General features: G+C 51.8%; 1 protein-coding gene across 1 annotated transcript in view; it reads left to right on the top strand.

Moving 5' to 3' along the window:
* The window catches only part of LOC119090913 (BAI1-associated protein 3), a gene marked incomplete in the record, with an annotated part of 201,384 nt that overhangs the window by 144,068 nt on the left and 37,610 nt on the right, over positions 1-19,706 (top strand). Inside the window, 4 exon segments of the mRNA XM_037213638.1 lie at positions 3,207-3,290; positions 7,613-7,745; positions 10,048-10,122; positions 16,062-16,160. Coding sequence (XP_037069533.1) covers positions 3,207-3,290; positions 7,613-7,745; positions 10,048-10,122; positions 16,062-16,160 — 391 coding nt within the window.

Raw genomic sequence — 19,706 nt, 5'->3', positions numbered from 1 at the left:
TCGATCCCCTATCGACCCGAGCGCGTCGTATTCAGCCGATCTGCCGGACATGTGCCAAGCGCAACTTGAGAATCACGATAACTTGTATAATAGAATAACCAGTCTTCAGAACAACGACCATGCTTTGATAATGTCGTGCAGCATTTGTGGCAGTGGTGACGCCACCTCCATTGATTTCATCATTAAAAGACCTTTACTCCAGTCGCTTTGCCACACTCAAATGCACACACCAGTGTAAATCCGCTTCACTCACCATTTTCTACTCGAGGGCACGGCTGTGCGAGGCCTGTCCTGGAGGGCGCGTCAACGTCCACTCCATGTTCTATTCGAGGACACGGCTGTGCGAGACCTACCCTGGAGGCTGCGTTACACATCCACTCCATGTATTGGTGGTATCAGCATCAAACTGGCGAAACCGGCGCCGTCTGAACTTCCAAATCCTCGCGGCTTTCCGGGAGATCGCCTCGGGCGATGTTATTGTCTCACATCTGACCCACGGCTCCCGGCTGAAGATTGGGACCGGGGCAGCGGCTCACATCCGTCTTGTACCGAAGTGACGCCAGGGATGGCGGAGTTCTGCCGCGGCACTGTTCCGGGGCGTGGTTTGTGGCGAGTGGTGGTTGGCGCAACGGAGGCGCTTTATCTTATAGCGTACGTCAACGTGTATTAAGTTGAAATAACAGCTGGCACCGGAAGATGTCGCGCTGTGGAGAAGCTATGGAGCTGCTGCCTGCGCTCCTCTGACCTGGCAGCCCCCCCCCCCTCCCCTGACCTCTGGCGCGTGCATCAGGTCAGCTAGTCCTGGCCCGGCTAGGTACTGGCCTGGCCACTGCGCACTGCGACAACGTCTCCGTCAACGACGAAGCCGTGAAACGGCCATGCAGAACCCTCCATGTTGAGTTGCTATTTTTCGTCGAGTCGAAGCTGGTGCATGGCTGGCTCGAAAAGATGAAATAATGCAGACTGGTTTTTAGTTTTTTGTTTGTTTTTTTTTTTTTGTTAACTCCTGGCGGCAGACAAAAGACATTGCAAAACTGTCACCAGAATGATGACTGGCGGACTTTGCTAGGCTTTCAACGCGGCCATGATGAGCTGGGATGGGCGTAGGGCCCTCATGCACGCATGTATGCATGCCGTTTGGAGACAGTCGCGCTCAAAATTTCCCCGTGCGTGCAGGTGTCGATTTCACCATTCATCTGAAGCCAATATTTCTTGAGGGGCGCAATGCTGACGGGCAGGTCCACTCCTGTGACGTAGAACGGCTGACAGAAGTGCCTGCGTTGTCGGTACGAAGGATGGAGAATGCTGCGAAACGTTAGAGTGACCCAACAGGCGGCATGGACAGTGGTGAAGCCCTGGCTGAGGGAGGTGGATGTGGCGGCTGCCTCGCCTGCCTTCCCGCTGACCCAGTCTGCGGCGCATGGTCGTGTGATCTGAGCGAGCCCGGGGCGGGCGTGGGAGCGACGCGGGAGGGGGAGGGGACGGGGGTGGTCGTGGGCCGTCAAGGATAGCTCCTCGCCTGGGACAAAGTCGCCCGGTGGGCCGTCAAGGACAGCTTCCCGCCCGGGACAAAGCCGTCCCGGTGGGCCGTCAAGGATAGCTCCTCGCCCGGGACAAAGTTGTCCCGGTGGGCCGTCAAGGATAGCTCTTCGCCCGGGACAAAGTTATCCCGGTGGGCCGTCAAGGATAGCTCCTCGCCCGGGACAAAGTCGTCCCGGTGGGCTGTCAAGGATGGCTCCCCGCCTGGGACAAAGTCGTCCCGGTGGGCTGTCAGGGTGTCAGGGCTGTCAGGGTGTCAGAGCTGTCTGGGTGTCAGGGTGTTAGGGTGTCAGGGTGTCAGGGCTGTCTGGGTGTCAGGGCTATCTGGGTGTCAGGGTGTCAGGGTGTCAGGGCTGTCAGGCTGTCAGGGTGTCGGGGTGTCAGGGTGTGGTCCGTGATCAGGGCCGCACAGTTAAGACAAAGATGTGGCGGCAGGGTATATTGAAGAAAATGAGGTCACAGTGACCCGACCACCCCATTTTGAAGTTTTTGACGTGCTTTTTTGCACTCCCGGGGCACGTTGGGTAGTGGTCCTTGTGTTTGTGTTCCTTCCTTGATGAAACCCTCCATATGGTTCTGTGTTGGGCCATGGGTGTTAATGTAAAGTTAGACCAATTATAAATTCTATGGCTGCAAAGCACCCACAGAATCCGGTCATTCTCTCGCTCCCCTCCCTCCTTCCATACTGAACTCGCTCGATCCTCCACCACCACGTGAATCGCCAGAGCGTGCATAACAGGCGGTAGAGAGGACAGCCGGGGTAGCATTCCAGGGCTGACGCTGGCACGTCGCCAGGCCGAGTTCAAGAGCTTGTCCGGAGCAGATGATGGCGCGATTAGAGACAGGTACCTCCCCGTTTGTAATTTTGAACTGGATCCTTGAGAATCCGAGCAGCGTCGTGTTTGAAGTGATGGGCGTCTTGGCCGGCTCCGCTCGGTTGCACGCTCGCCCGGGAGGAGCGTGCTTGTGACCAGTGCCCGTCCGCTCATCACTTTCCAGAACGGCAGGGCAGTCAGTGCTGGTGTGAGTGAATCTGGACTGATTGGTCCAGTGAGACTATCCGTGCACCTTTTTGCGGAAGGCTAGGCGCTTCTCAGTGTTGTAACTGTGCTCACGTAGGTCGGCCAGGTATTCTACAGGTCAATACCCATGTTTGCTTGCAGATGTTTGCTGTGTATGTGTGTGTGTGTGTGTGTGTGTGTGTGTGTGTGTGTGTGTGTGTGTGTGTGTGTGTATGTGTGTGTGTGTGTGTGTGTGTGTGTGTGTGTGTGTGTGTGTGTCCGGAAAGGCACCAATGACCTGGCTCGGCTGATGACTGCAAACTGAACCAACGCCTAATCGTACACCTTTCTCGCTTCTTCGGATTGAGCACCCCATCCCCTTTCTATCGAGGTGAGAGTCATTCCCCCGTTGCTCCAGCCTGAAAGCCTTTACCGGTATCTTCAGATGGACAGGCAGTACATCCAGGAAGATCTGCAGCGGCGTGCTCCAGCGCACGCGGCGCACACGGTGTAGAGAAACACCTGTTTACGTCCCCAGCGTCTACCCGGTCCGTCCCTCAGGCTGGCTGAGCCCCATCCACCGCCGTCAACAGCCAGCGATATCTCTGAGTGCGCGCTCATAGAGGTTGAACGCCTGCCAACAGGCGCTCCTCTCTATGCCCTCAGGCTGGGAGAGCACCTGCCGGCCACCGACCGCAGGGCGCTGTCCATCAATCACTTCCAGGAGTGGTTCTCCCCGGCTGTCACCAGGTATGTGCAGTGCCGACTGGATTGTTATGCTCCATCAGACGCCAGGTATGGCAGCCTTCGTGCTTTTTTCCCCAGGGAGCTATCTGTGGAAGTTTGCGTTTGCGGCAGGGCTCAAGCATTCCAGTTATTGCAACACAGTCAAACGGATGAACTGAATGGCTCTAAGGCTGAAGGGTAGCTATGAGCATAATATCTGAAGTGTGCCTTAAATGTGTCGTAGAAAATACGGTTGACCAAAGACATTTTGATCTTTTGGTCATGACAATTTTATCTACGCAAAATGTGTCTCAAAGGAGGGGAATATGATGTTACGTGTTTGGATATGCTGGCTTCCGCGCGTCTTTGGCCCCCTTTATTTCTACCTGCTGTTCGCCCCCCCCCCCTCCCTCCAGTTTTTAGCAGGGAGCCATCCCAGCCTTATGCACCATGCGGATGAGACATTATCAAGACAAAAACATGAACAAACAAATGTCCTTCACAGTCGTCCGTGAGCACCGATTGCTCGGGCTAGACCTGAGGCTGGCATCGACTGGAATACTTTCGCCGCGGCACAGCGCCGCGTCACCTTGTTTGTCACCGGCTGTGGACATGTTTACCACCCAGCACCAGCCTGGGAAGCTGTGGCTGCAGGCTTGCCCAGAAAGAACGCTAATTGGAAACAAGTTGGGTGGACATCACAGAAGTTAAGAAGGAACGCATTGTATTCCATCGAACATTGTTTAGCGATGTACAAAGAAGTCGTAGGAAGTAGGAAACAAGCGAGCGTAGCTTTTTACAAAGTCTTCCAAGCGACTGCAGACACATCTTGACTTATTTTAATTTGCAGGGCTTAGGATTTCAGAAAAGACCGGGCAATCGTTTCCTCCCATAACAATCCATCTTTGTCTAGCTTCAGAACATGGTTGTGAACAACTAGTCTCGAGTTCCGATACTTAGAAACATCAATATACAAGGAGCATTTTCTGCGAAATCATCACATCTCCATCATCATCATCAGCATCAGCATCATCATCATCATCATTCGCCTTGAAAATATAATAGCCTTCGTAATTTACGAAAGCGGTGAAATGAGACGCTAGTGCTATTAAAACACACTTCAAGGGAGTTTGCTACCTTTTGGTACTTCTTCATCCTATTTAGATCAAACGCGTCCAATTTCGCCGGTATACCAGTTTGCTCGATATCCTTCTGAATCGTTCAGCATTTCGTTCGGCAGAAGCTGTGCCGGCGGAAAAAAATACGATTGGGTACCTGCTCACGGCTGTGAAAGTAATATTTTCCATTTGTTTGGCTTTTCGCAGCATGCTTGTTATTAACTGTTTTTTTATACACCAGTCGACCAAATTGTTGGTGCGATAAATGTCACTTTTTTCAAATATGAGTTCCTTATTCACGAATTTACGAAGCATCACACCATGACCTTTATCTAAACTTACGACATTTAGCATAGTGACACTTTTTGAAGGGCATTTTCTCTTGGAAACATTCTTTACATGCACAATCAGTTGTTGGAGGATTTCATTTACAAAGCAGATATACGCCAGCAACATTTCACGCAGTCTAGTGACGCATATGCTTAAACTTCTATCATTACACTTACCGCTAAATGCTCACGCTACCCGCTGGGAAAATCACAAATGTTAATTTCTATTGTCAGTGCGTACGCAACGTTTCGATCAGTTAATTCTCTACGATCTGTCTATGCAAAGGATATTATGGATTGTGCTACCGAACGTTACAAAAGTGTTGCCACTTGCGTGTTGCCCTTTGACGTGTTGAATAAGAGCGCGCTTTCAGTTCACATCAGCTGTCCACCGCGAAATTGATGGTAACTGTTCGATTTGTGGGTCTGTTAAGTGATCGTAGCTCGTGTTGACCACTTAGCAATGCATGCATCGCTTTATGTTCTTACGACACTTGCTGAAGAACGCTTTGATATCGTTGGTGTGAATCAAGTCCTTCACGACATTGACTACGCCAAGTGATAACTCTTGTCGCGCATCACAATGAGTACCATGTTTTTTTTTCGGCAGAGTGACACCTTCCCTGCAATTTACCTTTCACACACCAGTTAATAGGCATCGCAATTAACGAGCAAAGCGTAACGAGACTAAACATGGGCCTCTCTCTCTCTCTCTCTCTCTCTCTCTCTCTCTCTCTCTCTCTCTCTCTCTCTCTCTCTCTCTCTCTCTCTCTCTCTCTCTCTCTCTCTCTCTCTCTCTCTCTCTCTCTCTCTCTCTCCTCTCTCTCTCTCTCTCTCTCTCTCTCTCTCTCTCTCTCTCTCTCTTTCTCTCTTCTCTCTCTCTCTCTCTCTCTCTCTCTCTCTCTCTCTCTCTCTCTCTCTCTCTCTCTCTCTCTCTCTCTCTCTCTCTCTCTCTCTCTCTCTCTCTCTCTCTCTCTCTCTCTCTCTCTCTCTCTCTCTCTCTCTCTCTCTCTCTCTCTCTCTCTCTCTCTCTCTCTCTCTCTCTCTCTCTCTCTCTCTCTCTCTCTCTCTCTCTCTCTCTCTCTCTCTCTCTCTCTCTCTCTCTCTCTCTCTCTCTCTCTCTCTCTCTCTCTCTCTCTCTCTCTCTCTCTCTCTCTCTCTCTCTCTCTCTCTCTCTCTCTCTCTCTCTCTCTCTCTCTCTCTCTCTCTCTCTCTCTCTCTCTCTCTCTCTCTCTCTCTCTCTCTCTCTCTCTCTCTCTCTCTCTCTCTCTCTCTCTCTCTCTCTCTCTCTCTCTCTCTCTCTCTCTCTCTCTCTCTCTCTCTCTCTCTCTCTCTCTCTCTCTCTCTCTCTCTCTCTCTCTCTCTCTCTCTCTCTCTCTCTCTCTCTCTCTCTCTCTCTCTCTCTCTCTCTCTCTCTCTCTCTCTCTCTCTCTCTCTCTCTCTCTCTCTCTCTCTCTCTCTCTCTCTCTCTCTCTCTCTCTCTCTCTCTCTCTCTCTCTCTCTCTCTCTCTCTCTCTCTCTCTCTCTCTCTCCTCTCTCTCTCTCTCTCTCTCTCTCTCTCTCTCTCTCTCTCTCTCTCTCTCTCTCTCTCTCTCTCTCTCTCTCTCTCTCTCTCTCTCTCTCTCTCTCTCTCTCTCTCTCTCTCTCTCTCTCTCTCTCTCTCTCTCTCTCTCTCTCTCTCTCTCTCTCTCTCTCTCTCTCTCTCTCTCTCTCTCTCTCTCTCTCTCTCTCTCTCTCTCTGTAAACAAAAGACTCTCATGTAAACAAAAACTTTCTTCTCTAGTATTTAGTACTCCGTTTCGACTGCGCGATGAGCAATATCTGTTCTTTCTTATCAATCACTGTGTGTGCTGCAGCTGCAGCTGCCACGGTGTCGGCTGTTCGGGTAGGTATTATGAATATGCATATGTACTGTAAATACCGACTTGTCTGGACAATAGTATGTCCAAAGACTGGTTGGCAAAAATCTTGTTGTCTGAATGGCAGTAAGTCATGACAATCATGTCAGTTAATCATTGGCAGTAAATCAGTGGTATCATTGTCGGTGCATCGTATCACTGATATGACATCCCCGTAGCACATTTGACACAACATGTAGCGCCTGACATCTCGGAAAAAATGCTCGCGCAATCCCGGAACCCTTGGCAAGCAGACGCCAAATGTTTCACAGCATATGAAGCACATATACTTCCATCATGGCATTCTGATACGGCATTCTGCATGGCATTCTGATCTTCCCACTTCCATCATGGCATTCTGACACGTTCTGTTATGCTAAAAGACCCTAAACGCACATTTCCACCGACCGAAGATTTTCAGTAATTTGTGATAATATCTGCCAGTGGAAGCATAATCTTGCTAAAAGCCAGCCAGACGCAGGCTTATCAAAACGCAAGTCTTAAAAAACATGGTTTTAAAACTGCAAAGCATGTCTAACCAAACATCGCCGATAAAATCTGTGTGGTTGGAAAAAGTTTTTTTGTTGTACCGTAATTCTTTGTGAAAACGGCGATTTTCAGTCTTAATGTTTATCGGGTGCGATCTCAAATTGGCGTGCGTGTTAGTTTTGCTTTTTGAAACTGGTCGCCGGTAGGCACTGGAGGACAATGGCGGTTTTTGGGGGGAAGGCAGGGAGGTCATGCTCCCGCCCCAACACGTCATGAAATGCATTTTTAGATTACCAAGTAGCCGTTTTACATGAATACAGCAAATAAATATTGCTGTAATAAATGAATGTAACAAACATTATTTTCAGCATTTGATTCAGCAAGCGGCCCCTTCAGGCCTGGTTGTCGGGTGTTTGACGCGACACTGCAAGCTGGCCCCTCCCCACCCAAATGTCTGCCTGAACACGCCTCTGCCAGAGACAGTTGGCGAACGTCGCCGTCACCGGTTGCAGATGGCTGGACATCGCGCGCTTCAAGATCCTGTGGCGGGTCAGTAAGGCCGTGGAGCTGGACAGGCTCTCGGAACGGGACGAGTACGTCCGCCACAGCTCGGCCGCCCTCGACATCGCCTCCTGCTTCGATCAGGTCAGCGCCGGCGCTCCCGGCAGGGGACCTCCTGCTTCGATCAGGTCGGGCCTCGGGCCACGATCCGGCAGGGCCTCCAGGTGCGAGTTCTACTCCGGGACAAGCTCGAGGTTCTGTTCGGCATAGACCCACGCCCGGTCCGGAGCGCTGACCGTGGATGGTCGGATGCTCCGGTGGCGGTCCGCCCCGGGTCAGGGCGGAGAGGAGTGGAGTGGATGGGTGGAGTGGATAGGTCGTGGAGTCAGTTGTAGAGAGAATGGGTTCCACTCACCGATAGATGGCGGACGCTGACGTGGTGCAGCTGGGGTCACAGTGCCACGGGAGCGGGTCAGCAGTGGAGTCACTGGCGGACGGTAACGCGGTGCAGCTGGGGTCACAGGGTCACAGAAGTGGGTCAGCCGTGGAGTCACTGGCGGACGCTGACGTGGTGCAGCTGGGGTCACAGGGTCACAGAAGCGGGTCAGACGCGGAGTCACTGGCGGACGCCGACGTGGTGCAGCTGGGGCCGCAGTGCAACGGGAGCGGGTCAGACGCGGAGCCTGTTTATGAGATGCCGTCCGGGCGCGGAACAGCTACCAAGCGCCGCAGTCGGTCGAGATAGGCTGCCATCGTCCCCGGCTCGGTTATTAATGCAGTGTGCCTGATGACATTTAACGCGCGCCTGGTTAGGAGCCAATTCCCCCCTCCCCCCTCTCCCCAAGGTTTTTACAGAATTATTTTCAAACTGCGCGTGGTACCTGCACTAAACTGCATAGCTGTAGGCAATTAAATAGGAAATGTGTATGTGTAAAAATGGGTTTGTCTTGCAAGGTCGCTGAGTTATGGCAAGTCAATGGCACGCTATGGCTTTCAGCGAAGTAATTTCTCGGAAATGGCCCAGTCTGGTGCCACAGCAGTGTTAAACAAAGCCAGACTCCTCTTAGGCAGTTTCTGGGGCGATAAGAGAATTAAATTTGGGATTACAGCAAATTCCATAGACCTAGGATTAGGTTCGATGGTCAGACCAAGGTCAAAACCAGCCTGCTTTTTACGGGGGCACCCGTTTTTTTTAAAATAGTTTCTGATGCTCATTGCAAATTTTTTATAACAGGGACCGCTACAGACGTCTTTTATGGACTTTTTCAATGTCAGAGTACTTCACTGATCTAAAATGACCCAGGTCGACATTGTGTCCTCAGGAGCACGCCACCTAGCACAATTCTTGACGCTTACTCAACTGAAAAAGTCAAGGCAGTTTCGATGGATTATTGTCACAATGAGCTTCTTAAGACCAAACAAGGTCACTGACCTTAGATGGCTTCCAGTGACCTTTTGCTTAGAACAGGTTCAAGGTGGTTGCAGGAGGAAGTCTGGCGTCAAGTTGGACACCAATCTGAAGTTTAACTTTATTTGACCTTATTTGACCCGACATTCATGATCTTGGAACCTCAAAGTTTGGTTGTCGTCAGTTTGCATATAGCCGAAGCCAACGTGTGAGTTTTGTGTCTCTAGCTGTCTCAGTTTTTGAAGGCTCACGAGATCAAATGTCACACGCCCGGGTAGCCGGTTGAGTACCCTTCGCCCCACTTGAGCGAAGCGTATCCGATCGGCCACCCGGGCGCGTGATAAGTGAGTTCCTGAAAAGACATAGCCACGCGTTTAAACAGACGTTTTCTGGAACAGTTGCCACAGTTGGAGAGGGGAGGGGGGATCCGTAAGACGCTCGGAAGGGTAAGTTTTGGAGTGGAGTACTACACATTGGACTACAGTGATGTTCCAGCCATTTGGGTCAATGCCACAACCATAATAATAGCGATAGGTGTTAGTTGTCAGTTAATTTTTTGTGGCTGGTTGGCAGTTTCGTTCCACTGTTCCCTTACGTCTCTTTATACTGTATTGGTGGGTGGGTTTTTCGCACGAGCACCCGCGACAGCCATTGCCAGGGACTGCTGCGCTAAAGTAACCTTTACGGCCAGAGAAGATGAGTTTGCGCAACACTGTGTGCTGTTCGTTATGACCTGCTTTCAAAGGAAACAGCGTGCCTTTGCAGACCTATCAACTGGTGACAATAAATGCTCGCCGCTGTCCAGGAGGGGAACCGATATCGAAGACCCAACTCATTAAACTGCGACTCTGTGCGCCTAGACGTGTGCAAGTCGCCTTTGAAAGTCACCAGCACCTGCTTTGGGTTTAGAAAACCCTTCACGTGTCCTCTCCAGGTCATGCTGGTGCCTGTACAACTGATCCGACTAAGCTGACCAATCGAAAAGTAATGTTTTGTTGTCTGTAGGTAGATTCTACCGATGTTTTAAATACGTTGCAGGTGCGCGAGTTTTGGAATCAGCTGGAGTGGCCTCCTCACCTGGATGCTCACGGCCTTCGCGAGAAGCTCTTAGAGGTAAGTTTACGTACCCCGCGCGTTTTACTTTTGTTGCAGTGTGTACCCTCTTCTTTTCTTTTTTTTGGGGGGGAGTTGGATGGCTCTTAAGAGGCCTTTTTTCCATTAAGGTAATATCTCAGATGATTTGTCTGAAAAAACACGCAAAGATCAATATTATAAGCTAAGACTGGGTGCTTGCTAACTAAGCAGCATGCTAAGGTTGCGTGATCGATAAGCCGGGTAGCGTCATATCTTAAGCAACATGCAGGTAGCCACTAGCAGCACTAACAACATGTACAGCGACACAAATGGCATTAGTACTTAGAAGTGTCGGTTTGCGGCAGTTCAGTTAGGACCAATGGCTGTCGGTCGCTCTACGCGGCGTCGGGTACCTCCACGTCTTCGGCGACTGAGTAACGTGAGGCCACGGGACCGTTTTGTCGCGCAGCCGGGGTGTTGTTATGGCTGTATGGCTTAAAAGTCTTAGCCAGTTCATTTATATTCACGTTGTTTGTTTTCCATACCCCTTCCTGAATTTTGTCATGTGATTTTGTGACCTTGTGATTACTCTTAGCCTGCCGGACGGTGCGAGTTTTCTGTTTCCTTGTCAAAATGTTATCCAATGATCAATTCCAACATGACTGGAAGCGTAGGCTGCCACGGATGCTGCAAATTGCCACTGGAATAATTCAACAAAACATGGCTGAACCCAACACACGTCCCTTGTGGCTGTTGGGGTCTGTGTGGAGCACTCAGTAGCTGAGGCTGTAAGGCGATGTCAGGCGTTATCAGGCGGCTTGCCTCTTGCCCTGGCAGGAAAGACGCTCAGACTACGTTCGGCCACCGCCACGGTATATCAATTGTTTTTCAACGATGTACTATCCCTCTCTTTAAGTCAAGTAATTATGTATTTGTGTGCGTCGTTTAGGGCGCAGCAGGAAAATATTGATATAAATAGGCATGGTTTTTCATCCGTAAGTATCGTTTTCAAACAGCTGGTGCCATGATAAATGCAGGATACTTTTTCAGAATTTCAAAGTCAGGCATGTTGTAGTGCATACCCAATCAACCAGTCAATCATGGATGGTATTGTATTCCTATTTAGTACGCAGCGCACTTAATATTGATGCACTTAAAAAACATCGATCATTTGTTTCGTTTCATCGCTTGTTTATCTGATTGCAAGCTTTTTTCATTACATCAACATTTATCTCATTGTTATTGATCCGCCAAGAGGCTTTTCATTTTTGCAACCATCGTGCCAAGCAAAGCTTAGCCACCGCTCGTTGAGTGGCCCAAGGTTTGTAGAGTGTCGGCGCATATCCTGCCCAGAGCTGGGGAACAGGGCGCGCCAATCGACCTGCCCAGGGGGGTGGGGACGGGTCACGCCAGCCAACCCTCCTAAGGCGGCGCAACAGGGCGCGCTAATCGGTCTGCCCAGGGGAGGACAGGGTACGTTAACCAACCCTCCCAAGGCGGCGGAACAGGGCGCGTTGATCGACCTGCCCAGGGGAGGACAGGGGAGGTCAACTAACCCTCCCAAGGCGGCGGAACAGGGCGCGCTAATAACACACCTCCGTCTGCGGGCGAGCTGCTTGGGGCGACGTTTGTACCATTGTACCATTGTACCACGAACATTGGCAGGAAAAAACACTGACAAGCCGTACTCAAACAGTACAGAGCTAGCGTGAATGCTGTACAATGGGCGACAGTTTTTAGCGTTTGACCTACCGTCTAGTGGTGGTTTCAAGGGTGAGTTGTTTAGAGCATTTGATCCAACGGAACTAGTCAAATGGCCCAAGATGCGTGTTTTCTGCCAGACCATTCTCCTTCAAACGCCCAGCTTGATTCAGCGCCCTGAACGTGTCTGGCCCGTCAGTGTGCTCGGCACACGCAGCTGGTACAACATTTGAACATTTGTGATCGCCCGTCGGCTTGCCCGGCACTTCAGAACGGACCATTGGCTGCGACGTTTGGCGCGGGTTCGATATGAGCGGAGCCGGCAGCAGCCTGGCCAATCAGCGCTGTGACTGAGCGCGGTGCACGGTCAGCATGACGCTGGCTATCCATCCGCCGACACGGAGACCCAGGCTCACTCCGCTTCCGCGAAACGGCGGCATGTCCAGCAGCCGCTGGTGGCTATTTCTCAACTTCCGGCTGTATGGCGGCGTCACTACACCCTCTGCCGTTGACGTTGGGCTAGGAAACAACTACCCGCGGTGGCACCAGTGTCAGTCGTGTAACTCCTAACCGCGACACAACACGCACCACAGTTTGAATGCATGGCTCCACGAGAACAATGCAATATTATCCTGATACGCAGATTTCAAAAATATGCTGGCCCTAGTCCTGGCAGAAAATGACTCCCCTCCGCCCCCCCCCCCCCTCCCTAAATTTTCTGAGGGTTTGTCTCCGGATGTCTTGTGACCGCGTCCAAATTGTTCGTGGTCTCCATTGCGGTGATTGCACGTGTTTCGACCCCAAACACGTATCTGTACCGTTTCGGGGTTAGGAGCGTCGGCGGATTTTAGGAGCACTTGACGGCAGCCTACGGCCGGCGAGGGTGGTGGGCGGCAGCCTGCGGCCGGCGCGGGCGGTGGGCGGCAGCCTACGGCCGGCGCGGGCGGTGGGCGGCAGCCTACGGCCGGCGCGGGTGGTGGGCGGCAGCCTACGGCCGGCGCGGGCGGTGGGCGGCAGCCTACGGCCGGCGCGGGTGGCGGGCGGCAGCCTACGGCCGGCGCGGGTGGTGGGCGGCAGCCTACGGCCGGCGCGGGCGGTGGGCGGCAGCCTACGGCCGGCGCGGGCGGTGGGCGGCAGCCTACGGGCCGGCGCGGGCGGTGGGCGGCAGCCTACGGCCGGCGCGGGTGGTGGGCGGCAGCCTACGGCCGGCGCGGGTGGTGGGCGGCAGCCTACGGCCGGCGCGGGCGGTGGGCGGCAGCCTACGGCCGGCGCGGGCGGTGGGCGGCAGCCGTCAAATCCGCCGATCTCCTGCGGCGGGGACGGCATCTGCATTTACGGGGCGCTATATCGTAGTGTGCTCAGACACCATACTACTCAATATGCCAGGATTAAACCAGAAAAAGCTTGTGTACGCTGCATACAGTTATATGTCATGGTCTCGTAAACAGTGGCACGTAAAGATGCAATGATGCGTTTTCAGGAAAGTTAGACTTTAGGCCTTGCTTATCACGCTCAGCCAAGGACCTAGTAACATCAAACTTGTTGCCAGTCGCGAGATCTCGCTGCCGCCAACTCATTGTCCTCTTTCCGTAAGGCCCTATCATTGGCAACAGCAATGAAGGCGCACAATGCACCTTATTCATTCGCGTTTTGAAAGCCAATGAATCGGGGCGAATGTCGAGTCATGCCTTCCTCATCTCAGTCGCGCACAGTGCAGTCACTGTGGTGCACTGTGCTTGATTCGCTCCGCCATTCCTCTCTGCAGGCTTGCTGCTTTTGTTTTGGGGCCGGCATCCAGTTCATTGGACAAGAATCCCTCCCGCATGCAAGGAAAGCTGCCGATTTGACGGCAGGTGCTGACTTTGACACTCAATGTCTAGCAGTGGCTAATGCTGCACTCAGAATGAAGTGGACCCAGTGTTTCAATCGCTGTTGCTGACGGTATCCAGACTCACGTCAGAGTCATGTCCTGAGGAATAAAACACACGCTTAGCCAGTTGCAGGCAAGCGCTGCAACAGAGTGAGCGCAGCCCGCCAATGGTTTATGTAGCCGGATTTGTTAAAATGACTCACAAAATTATTCAATAGAATCAGGCTAAAATTGGAAAATTAGGGTTCTTATTCATACGTTTTTCAGTGAGAAGCTGTTCATATTTTGCAGCCTAATTTACTGGTGCTTCGTGTCTGTTATGAATATTCTGTCGCTGTGGCTCTTGGATCTATAAAAATCAAATCCGATTTGTCATAACTTGTGTGTTTGGCACCACCATCAGTTTTTGGATGGCGTTGGAACTAAAGTAAAATGAAAATCCGTTATTTTGCTTGTAAAACGTTTGACCCGCAGTGTCAGTTCGACCACCGAATCTGGCCACAGTCCGGCCAAAAGCCCGCGGGTTCTTGTTGGTCAGGTGTTGACGGTGGGGTAAGTGCTGGTGCTGGTGCTGGATGCTGGTGGGCTAAGTGGTCACGTACGTACTTCGAAATAATTTGCGAACTTTGTATGCCGCCAGCCGTCCTTCTCAGCAGGTTTATTTGACGATAGCTTGACTTGTATCATCCTAAAGATGATGTGCTCGCCGCCGTCCAGCTATACACCTGGTACGCCTTTTAAACAGAAGTTATCAAGTCAAGGGTGACGCAACATTTAAACACTTCAGCTAGCAATAAGGTGACGTCTTGCCGGGCACGCATATATATATATATATATATATATATATATATATATATATATATATATATATATATATATATATATATATATATGCGTGCCCGACATGAGGTTTCCTTGCTAGTGTATATGTGTATGTATGTGTATATGTATATGCATGTATATATGTATATATATATATATATATGTGTGTGTGTGTGTGTGTGTGTGTGTGTGTGTGTGTGTGTGTGTGTGTGTGTGTGTGTGTGTGTGTGTGTGTGTGTGTGTGTGTGTGTGTGTGTGTGTGTGTGTGTGTGTGTGTGTGTGTGTGTGTGTGTGTGTGTGTGTGTGTGTGTGTGTGTGTGTGTGTGTGTGTGTGTGTGGTGTGTGTGTGTGTGTGTGTGTGTGTGTGTGTGTGTGTGTGTGTGTGTGTGTGTGTGTGTGTGTGTGTGTGTGTGTGTGTGTGTGTGTGTGTGTGTGTGTGTGTGTGTGTGTGTGTGTGGTGTGTGTGTGTGTGTGTGTGTGTGTGTGTGTGTGTGTGTGTGTGTGTGTGTGTGTGTGTGTGTGTGTGTGTGTGTGTGTGTGTGTGTGTGTATTAGCACAAGTTCCCGCGTGGCGCCAGAATCACCACCATGATGCCTGAGCTGTTATTTCGCGCGACGGGTGAATGCAGCTGTTTCCGACGTTTTTTGCGGGAGGTCAAAATAGACCCTTTCCTATACCAACGACAATAACTTTACTCGCACATAATCCTGAAGATGTGTGACAAAACGTCCCAGTGAAACTAAGCTGAAATTATTTTCCATGGAATCACTGTTTTCGGGTCAGCTGCGTCAGACCTGACCTGTGTCGTTTGGGCGCAAAATGTGCTTACGTCTACTGGGTCCGGCATTCAGGATATTCGGGCCCCGGGCCATCAATAAAATCAGCAGTTTTCTCCAGTTGAGCGTCGACACAACCCGGTATTGTGCAGCGCTTCTGTTTCCGAAGAGCAACACGTCCTTAGATCCAAACTGTTTTTCTCCCAACTGCTGAAATAGAAAGGCCGGCCTCTTGTGTTTGGCATGCGTAAGAGCCGTGCCGAAGACAGCCGATAGTGCTCCTGGAGAGACAGCCCACCGCCGGCTGGCTGCTGATAGAGGGCAAAGCCGACGGAGCTTGGAGATGAGCTCCAGCCGGCAGTCGCCTTCGCTGTGGTCATCAGGCCCGGAGCTGCGCAGGGCTGGGGAGCGCCAGGCGGGGTATGGTCTGACGATGGGCTGGCACCGGCAGTATGTCTGTTAAAGGTTATTAATTATAATGGCCGAATAGTCAATTCCAACGACATTACCGCTAACGCGTTAGTGTCGAGTTAAGGGTTGCGAGCCGTAATCGCATTTGCGGTTGTAGCTGTCTTCTGCTGAAGTCTTCGCCGAAGGGCAAGGCTGCGGGTGGCGTTCCGTTACGCTCAGGCGTGTTTGATCACGAATCAAACGTGCAGCAGAATCAGAGTTTTCCACACATGTCTACCAAGCCGAGAAAGCACTCGCCACCTACAGCCACTCCGCGGCCATGCATCGCAGAACCCTTTGCTGCGTTGTCCCCCGAACGTGGCCTCGATCGGTTCGGCCACCGCTGCCCCTGTCGACAGGACATTGTGACTGGAGCCAAATACTACGCCGAACTGAGCAACCAGCGCTCGGCCGGGCAGCTGACCATGCCGTCCCAGGGCGCCACCATCTCCCCAGAGGTCAGTACAGGTCACTGGGGTCAGCAGCGGCTGCAGGCATTCGACCTTGCTGTCTCAGAGCGCCACCATCTCCCCAGAGGTCAGTACAGGTCACTGAGGTCGTACGGGCCATGGGGTCAACTAAAACCTCCCTTTCGCTGGCAAAGCTCCGCAAGGCATGCGGGTGGTAGCACTGATCACAGGGTCAATACATAACGCATCCATTGTCAGTGAATTCATTTCTGTCATAAAGCCTGAGGTTTGGTTTCAGCTCGCTTATTTTTCATGTTGAGAGCAATTAGCATAAGAAGAGTATGATGAACGAGGCGAGTGTCGCACAGCAACAGAAGTGCGTGAGTCAACCTGAACAAAATCGAATGGCATCCAGCATAATCTATATGTAATAACATATGTTGGTGTATAATCCGACCACAGACCTGGGTCAGATTATGTCCTCATCTTTTGTGGTGCATATTCCTAGCATCTGTACTTATCGTTCATTCCAGTCCTTGTCAATCACCACCTCAGTTCGGTGCACCGCTTGGCTGATGCACTGTATGTCTGCATGTCTGTCTGTGCCGTACGTTCGGTGACTGAACTTCTACGCATCACCACGCCGACAACGTCACCTAAAACACCACAATCAATGTGAATTATTCCGTGATCAACCTGGTCTCGCTTCACGTTGTATGCTGTGTATGCACCTGGGCGTGTGGTTTCAGCGCTGTGTGGACGCCTCGCTGTGCGACTTTAGTCGTTGCGTATATGCCCCGGCGTTCGGCGTTTAGCGCTGTGTATACACCTCCGCGTTCGGCGTTGAGCGCTGTGTGGGCGCCTCCGCATGCGGCGTTCAGCGCTGTGCGGACGCCTCGGCGTGCGGTGTTCAGCGCTGTGCGGACGCCTCAGCGTGCGGTGTTCAGCGCTGTGCGGACGCCTCAGCGTGCGGTGTTCAGTGTGCCCCCGCCCTGCCACGCCGCAACACGCTCGCTGGCGGTTTTGCGGCGCCCTCCGCCCCGTAATGAGGCGCCGGGACGGCTCCCGGGGAAATACGACACCGCGCCGACCGCATGCATGCGTGCGCTAACAACATTGGCCGGAGGTAATCAAGTCCGGCGCGACGCGGTGTGCGTGCGTCGCCGGGGTCCGCTGCTGGGCGGCGCGTGCCCTGATCTGCTACTGACGCTGCTGGGCGGCGCGTGCCCTGATCTGCTACTGACGCTGCTGGGCGGCGTGTGTCCTGATCTGCTACTGACGCTGCCCACTTCTCTGTACAGCTCTGTGTGCATGGAATTGTGCCGATCAAGTCCAAGCCAGTCGACCAGTTGTAGATCCTTTTCCCCGTTTTGTTTTGTTTTACAAATAACAGATTAAGTGTAGCTCAGTGTGGTGTAACAAGTCTACCCGTGATAGTACCGATGCATATGTATTTCTTGATTTGTGGTTGCATCAAACGACACAAGTAGCAAGTGTATGGATATATTTGCCTGTTTGCAAACTGAAGCTGCAGCGCATTCCAGTTCACTCCAGTTGGTTGATTCTTGCATCACATCAAATTCTGACTTGCTCCAGAAATTTTCCGATTTTGTTTGTTCCAATCGTTGCATTAGTATATCAGTCTCAGTTAGGTCGCATTCATGAATATCCTTACCGCTCTAATCGCACGTTATTAAGTGCATCTGCTAAACATGTATTTCAACTATTCGTTTCGATAAAGGCATGTTGCCGAAATATCAACTCATCTATATCTCCATTCCTCTGGTTTTCTGCGGGGGAATAAGGTAATTACCACTGGCTCTGGTTGCAATATGACGTAGTTTTCGGGAACCCATACGAGTGCGTGCCGTTCATCTGGGGAAGTAAACTAGGTACCTGCTATGTAAAAACTAAATGGAATTTTTGAGACGCCCATGTCGCGATACATTATTTTTTGCAACCTACGTGCGAGCAAAATAAAACGAGGGATCTGTTCAGTATATCACTTAACCCCTGGTGCACAATGTGCTTGACAAGCATGCTGCCCACTAAGGTAAGTTTTCAAAACTCTAGTTTCCGGGTTCGGTCTAAGTAAGTTGCTTTCCTTTGCACGGGTGGGAGCAACGACTCTCTATGACATTTTTTAAAGTTGAAGCTAAGCTGTGTAAAAATGCGTTTTTCCCGTGGTGCTAGCAGCGATAACAAGCCATCCTTCGACGCTGTAGTCTGGAAATGGAGATTTTTATTTTGGCATTCCCTGGAATGGCATGCTCATATATTTAACTGCGTGAATGGTAGGTTTTAGGTTGGTTTTTAAGGCAAGTTTAGGTACTTATTCCTGGTCAGCCAAACTTATTTCTTGGAAGTACAGCGCTCTGTAAAAGTATCTGCCTATGAGATGTCTTCGCGAAGTGTCTTGCCAGACCGGGAAGAAGCCGTTCACTGAACGCGTCTTATCTTCGACGTTTTTATGTTTGGGACGAAATCAAGTTCAGTGTTTTAAAGTGGAAGCGGAATTAAAGTCGATGACTTGGTAATGGAGTTGCCGTGCTGCCGCGTTTCTTCGCTCCTTGTGTGGAGTCCATTTGGTGAGGCGTAACAGTCGCAAACACGCGGACACGATCTTGGCAAAGTCAATACAGCCTCCACCGCGTCGCCGATGTGGGGATGTTGCTCTCGGGGATTTACAGCCTCTACCGCGTCGCCGATGTGGGGATGTTGCTCGGGGGATTTTACAGCCTCACCGCGTCGCCGATGTGGGGATGTTGCTCTCGGGGGATTTTACAGCCTCTACCGCGTCGCCGATGTGGGGATGTTGCTCTCGGGGGATTTTACAGCCTCACCGCGTCGCCGATGTGGGGATGTTGCTCGGGGGATTTTACAGCCTCTACCGCGTCGCCGATGTGGGGATGTTGCTCTCGGGGGATTTTACAGCCTCACCGCGTCGCCGATGTGGGGATGTTGCTCTCGGGGTTTTACAGCCTCTACCGCGTCGCCGGTGTGGGGATGTTGCTCGGGGGATTTTACAGCCTCCACCGCGTCGCCGATGTGGGGATGTTGCTCGGGGGATTTTACAGCCTCCACCGCGTCGCCGATGTGGGGATGTTGCTCTCGGGGGATTTTACAGCCTCTACCGCGTCGCCGATGTGGGGATGTGCTCGGGGGATTTTACAGCCTCCACCGCGTCGCCGATGTGGGGATGTTGCTCGGGGGATTTTACAGCCTCTACCGCGTCGCCGATGTGGGGATGTTGCTCTCGGGGGATTTTACAGCCTCTACCGCGTCGCCGATGTGGGGATTGCTCTCGGGGGATTTTACAGCCTCTACCGCGTCGCCGATGTGGGGATGTTGCTCTCGGGGGATTTTACAGCCTCTACCGCGTCGCCGATGTGGGGATTTGCTCTGGGGATTTTACAGCCTCTACCGCGTCGCCGATGTGGGGATGTTGCTCTCGGGGGATTTTACAGCCTCTACCGCGTCGCCGATGTGGGGATGTTGCTCTGGGGGATTTTACAGCCTCTACCGCGTCGCCGATGTGGGGATGTTGCTCTCGGGGGATTTTACAGCCTCTACCGCGTCGCCGATGTGGGGATG

Source organism: Pollicipes pollicipes, unplaced genomic scaffold, assembly GCF_011947565.3.
Source record: "Pollicipes pollicipes isolate AB1234 unplaced genomic scaffold, Ppol_2.1 Scaffold_3216;HRSCAF=3773_pilon_pilon_pilon, whole genome shotgun sequence".
NCBI lineage: Eukaryota > Metazoa > Arthropoda > Thecostraca > Pollicipedomorpha > Pollicipedidae > Pollicipes > Pollicipes pollicipes.
The sequence above is the reverse complement of the archived record's forward strand: the minus strand, read 5'-3'. Positions and strand labels throughout refer to the sequence as shown.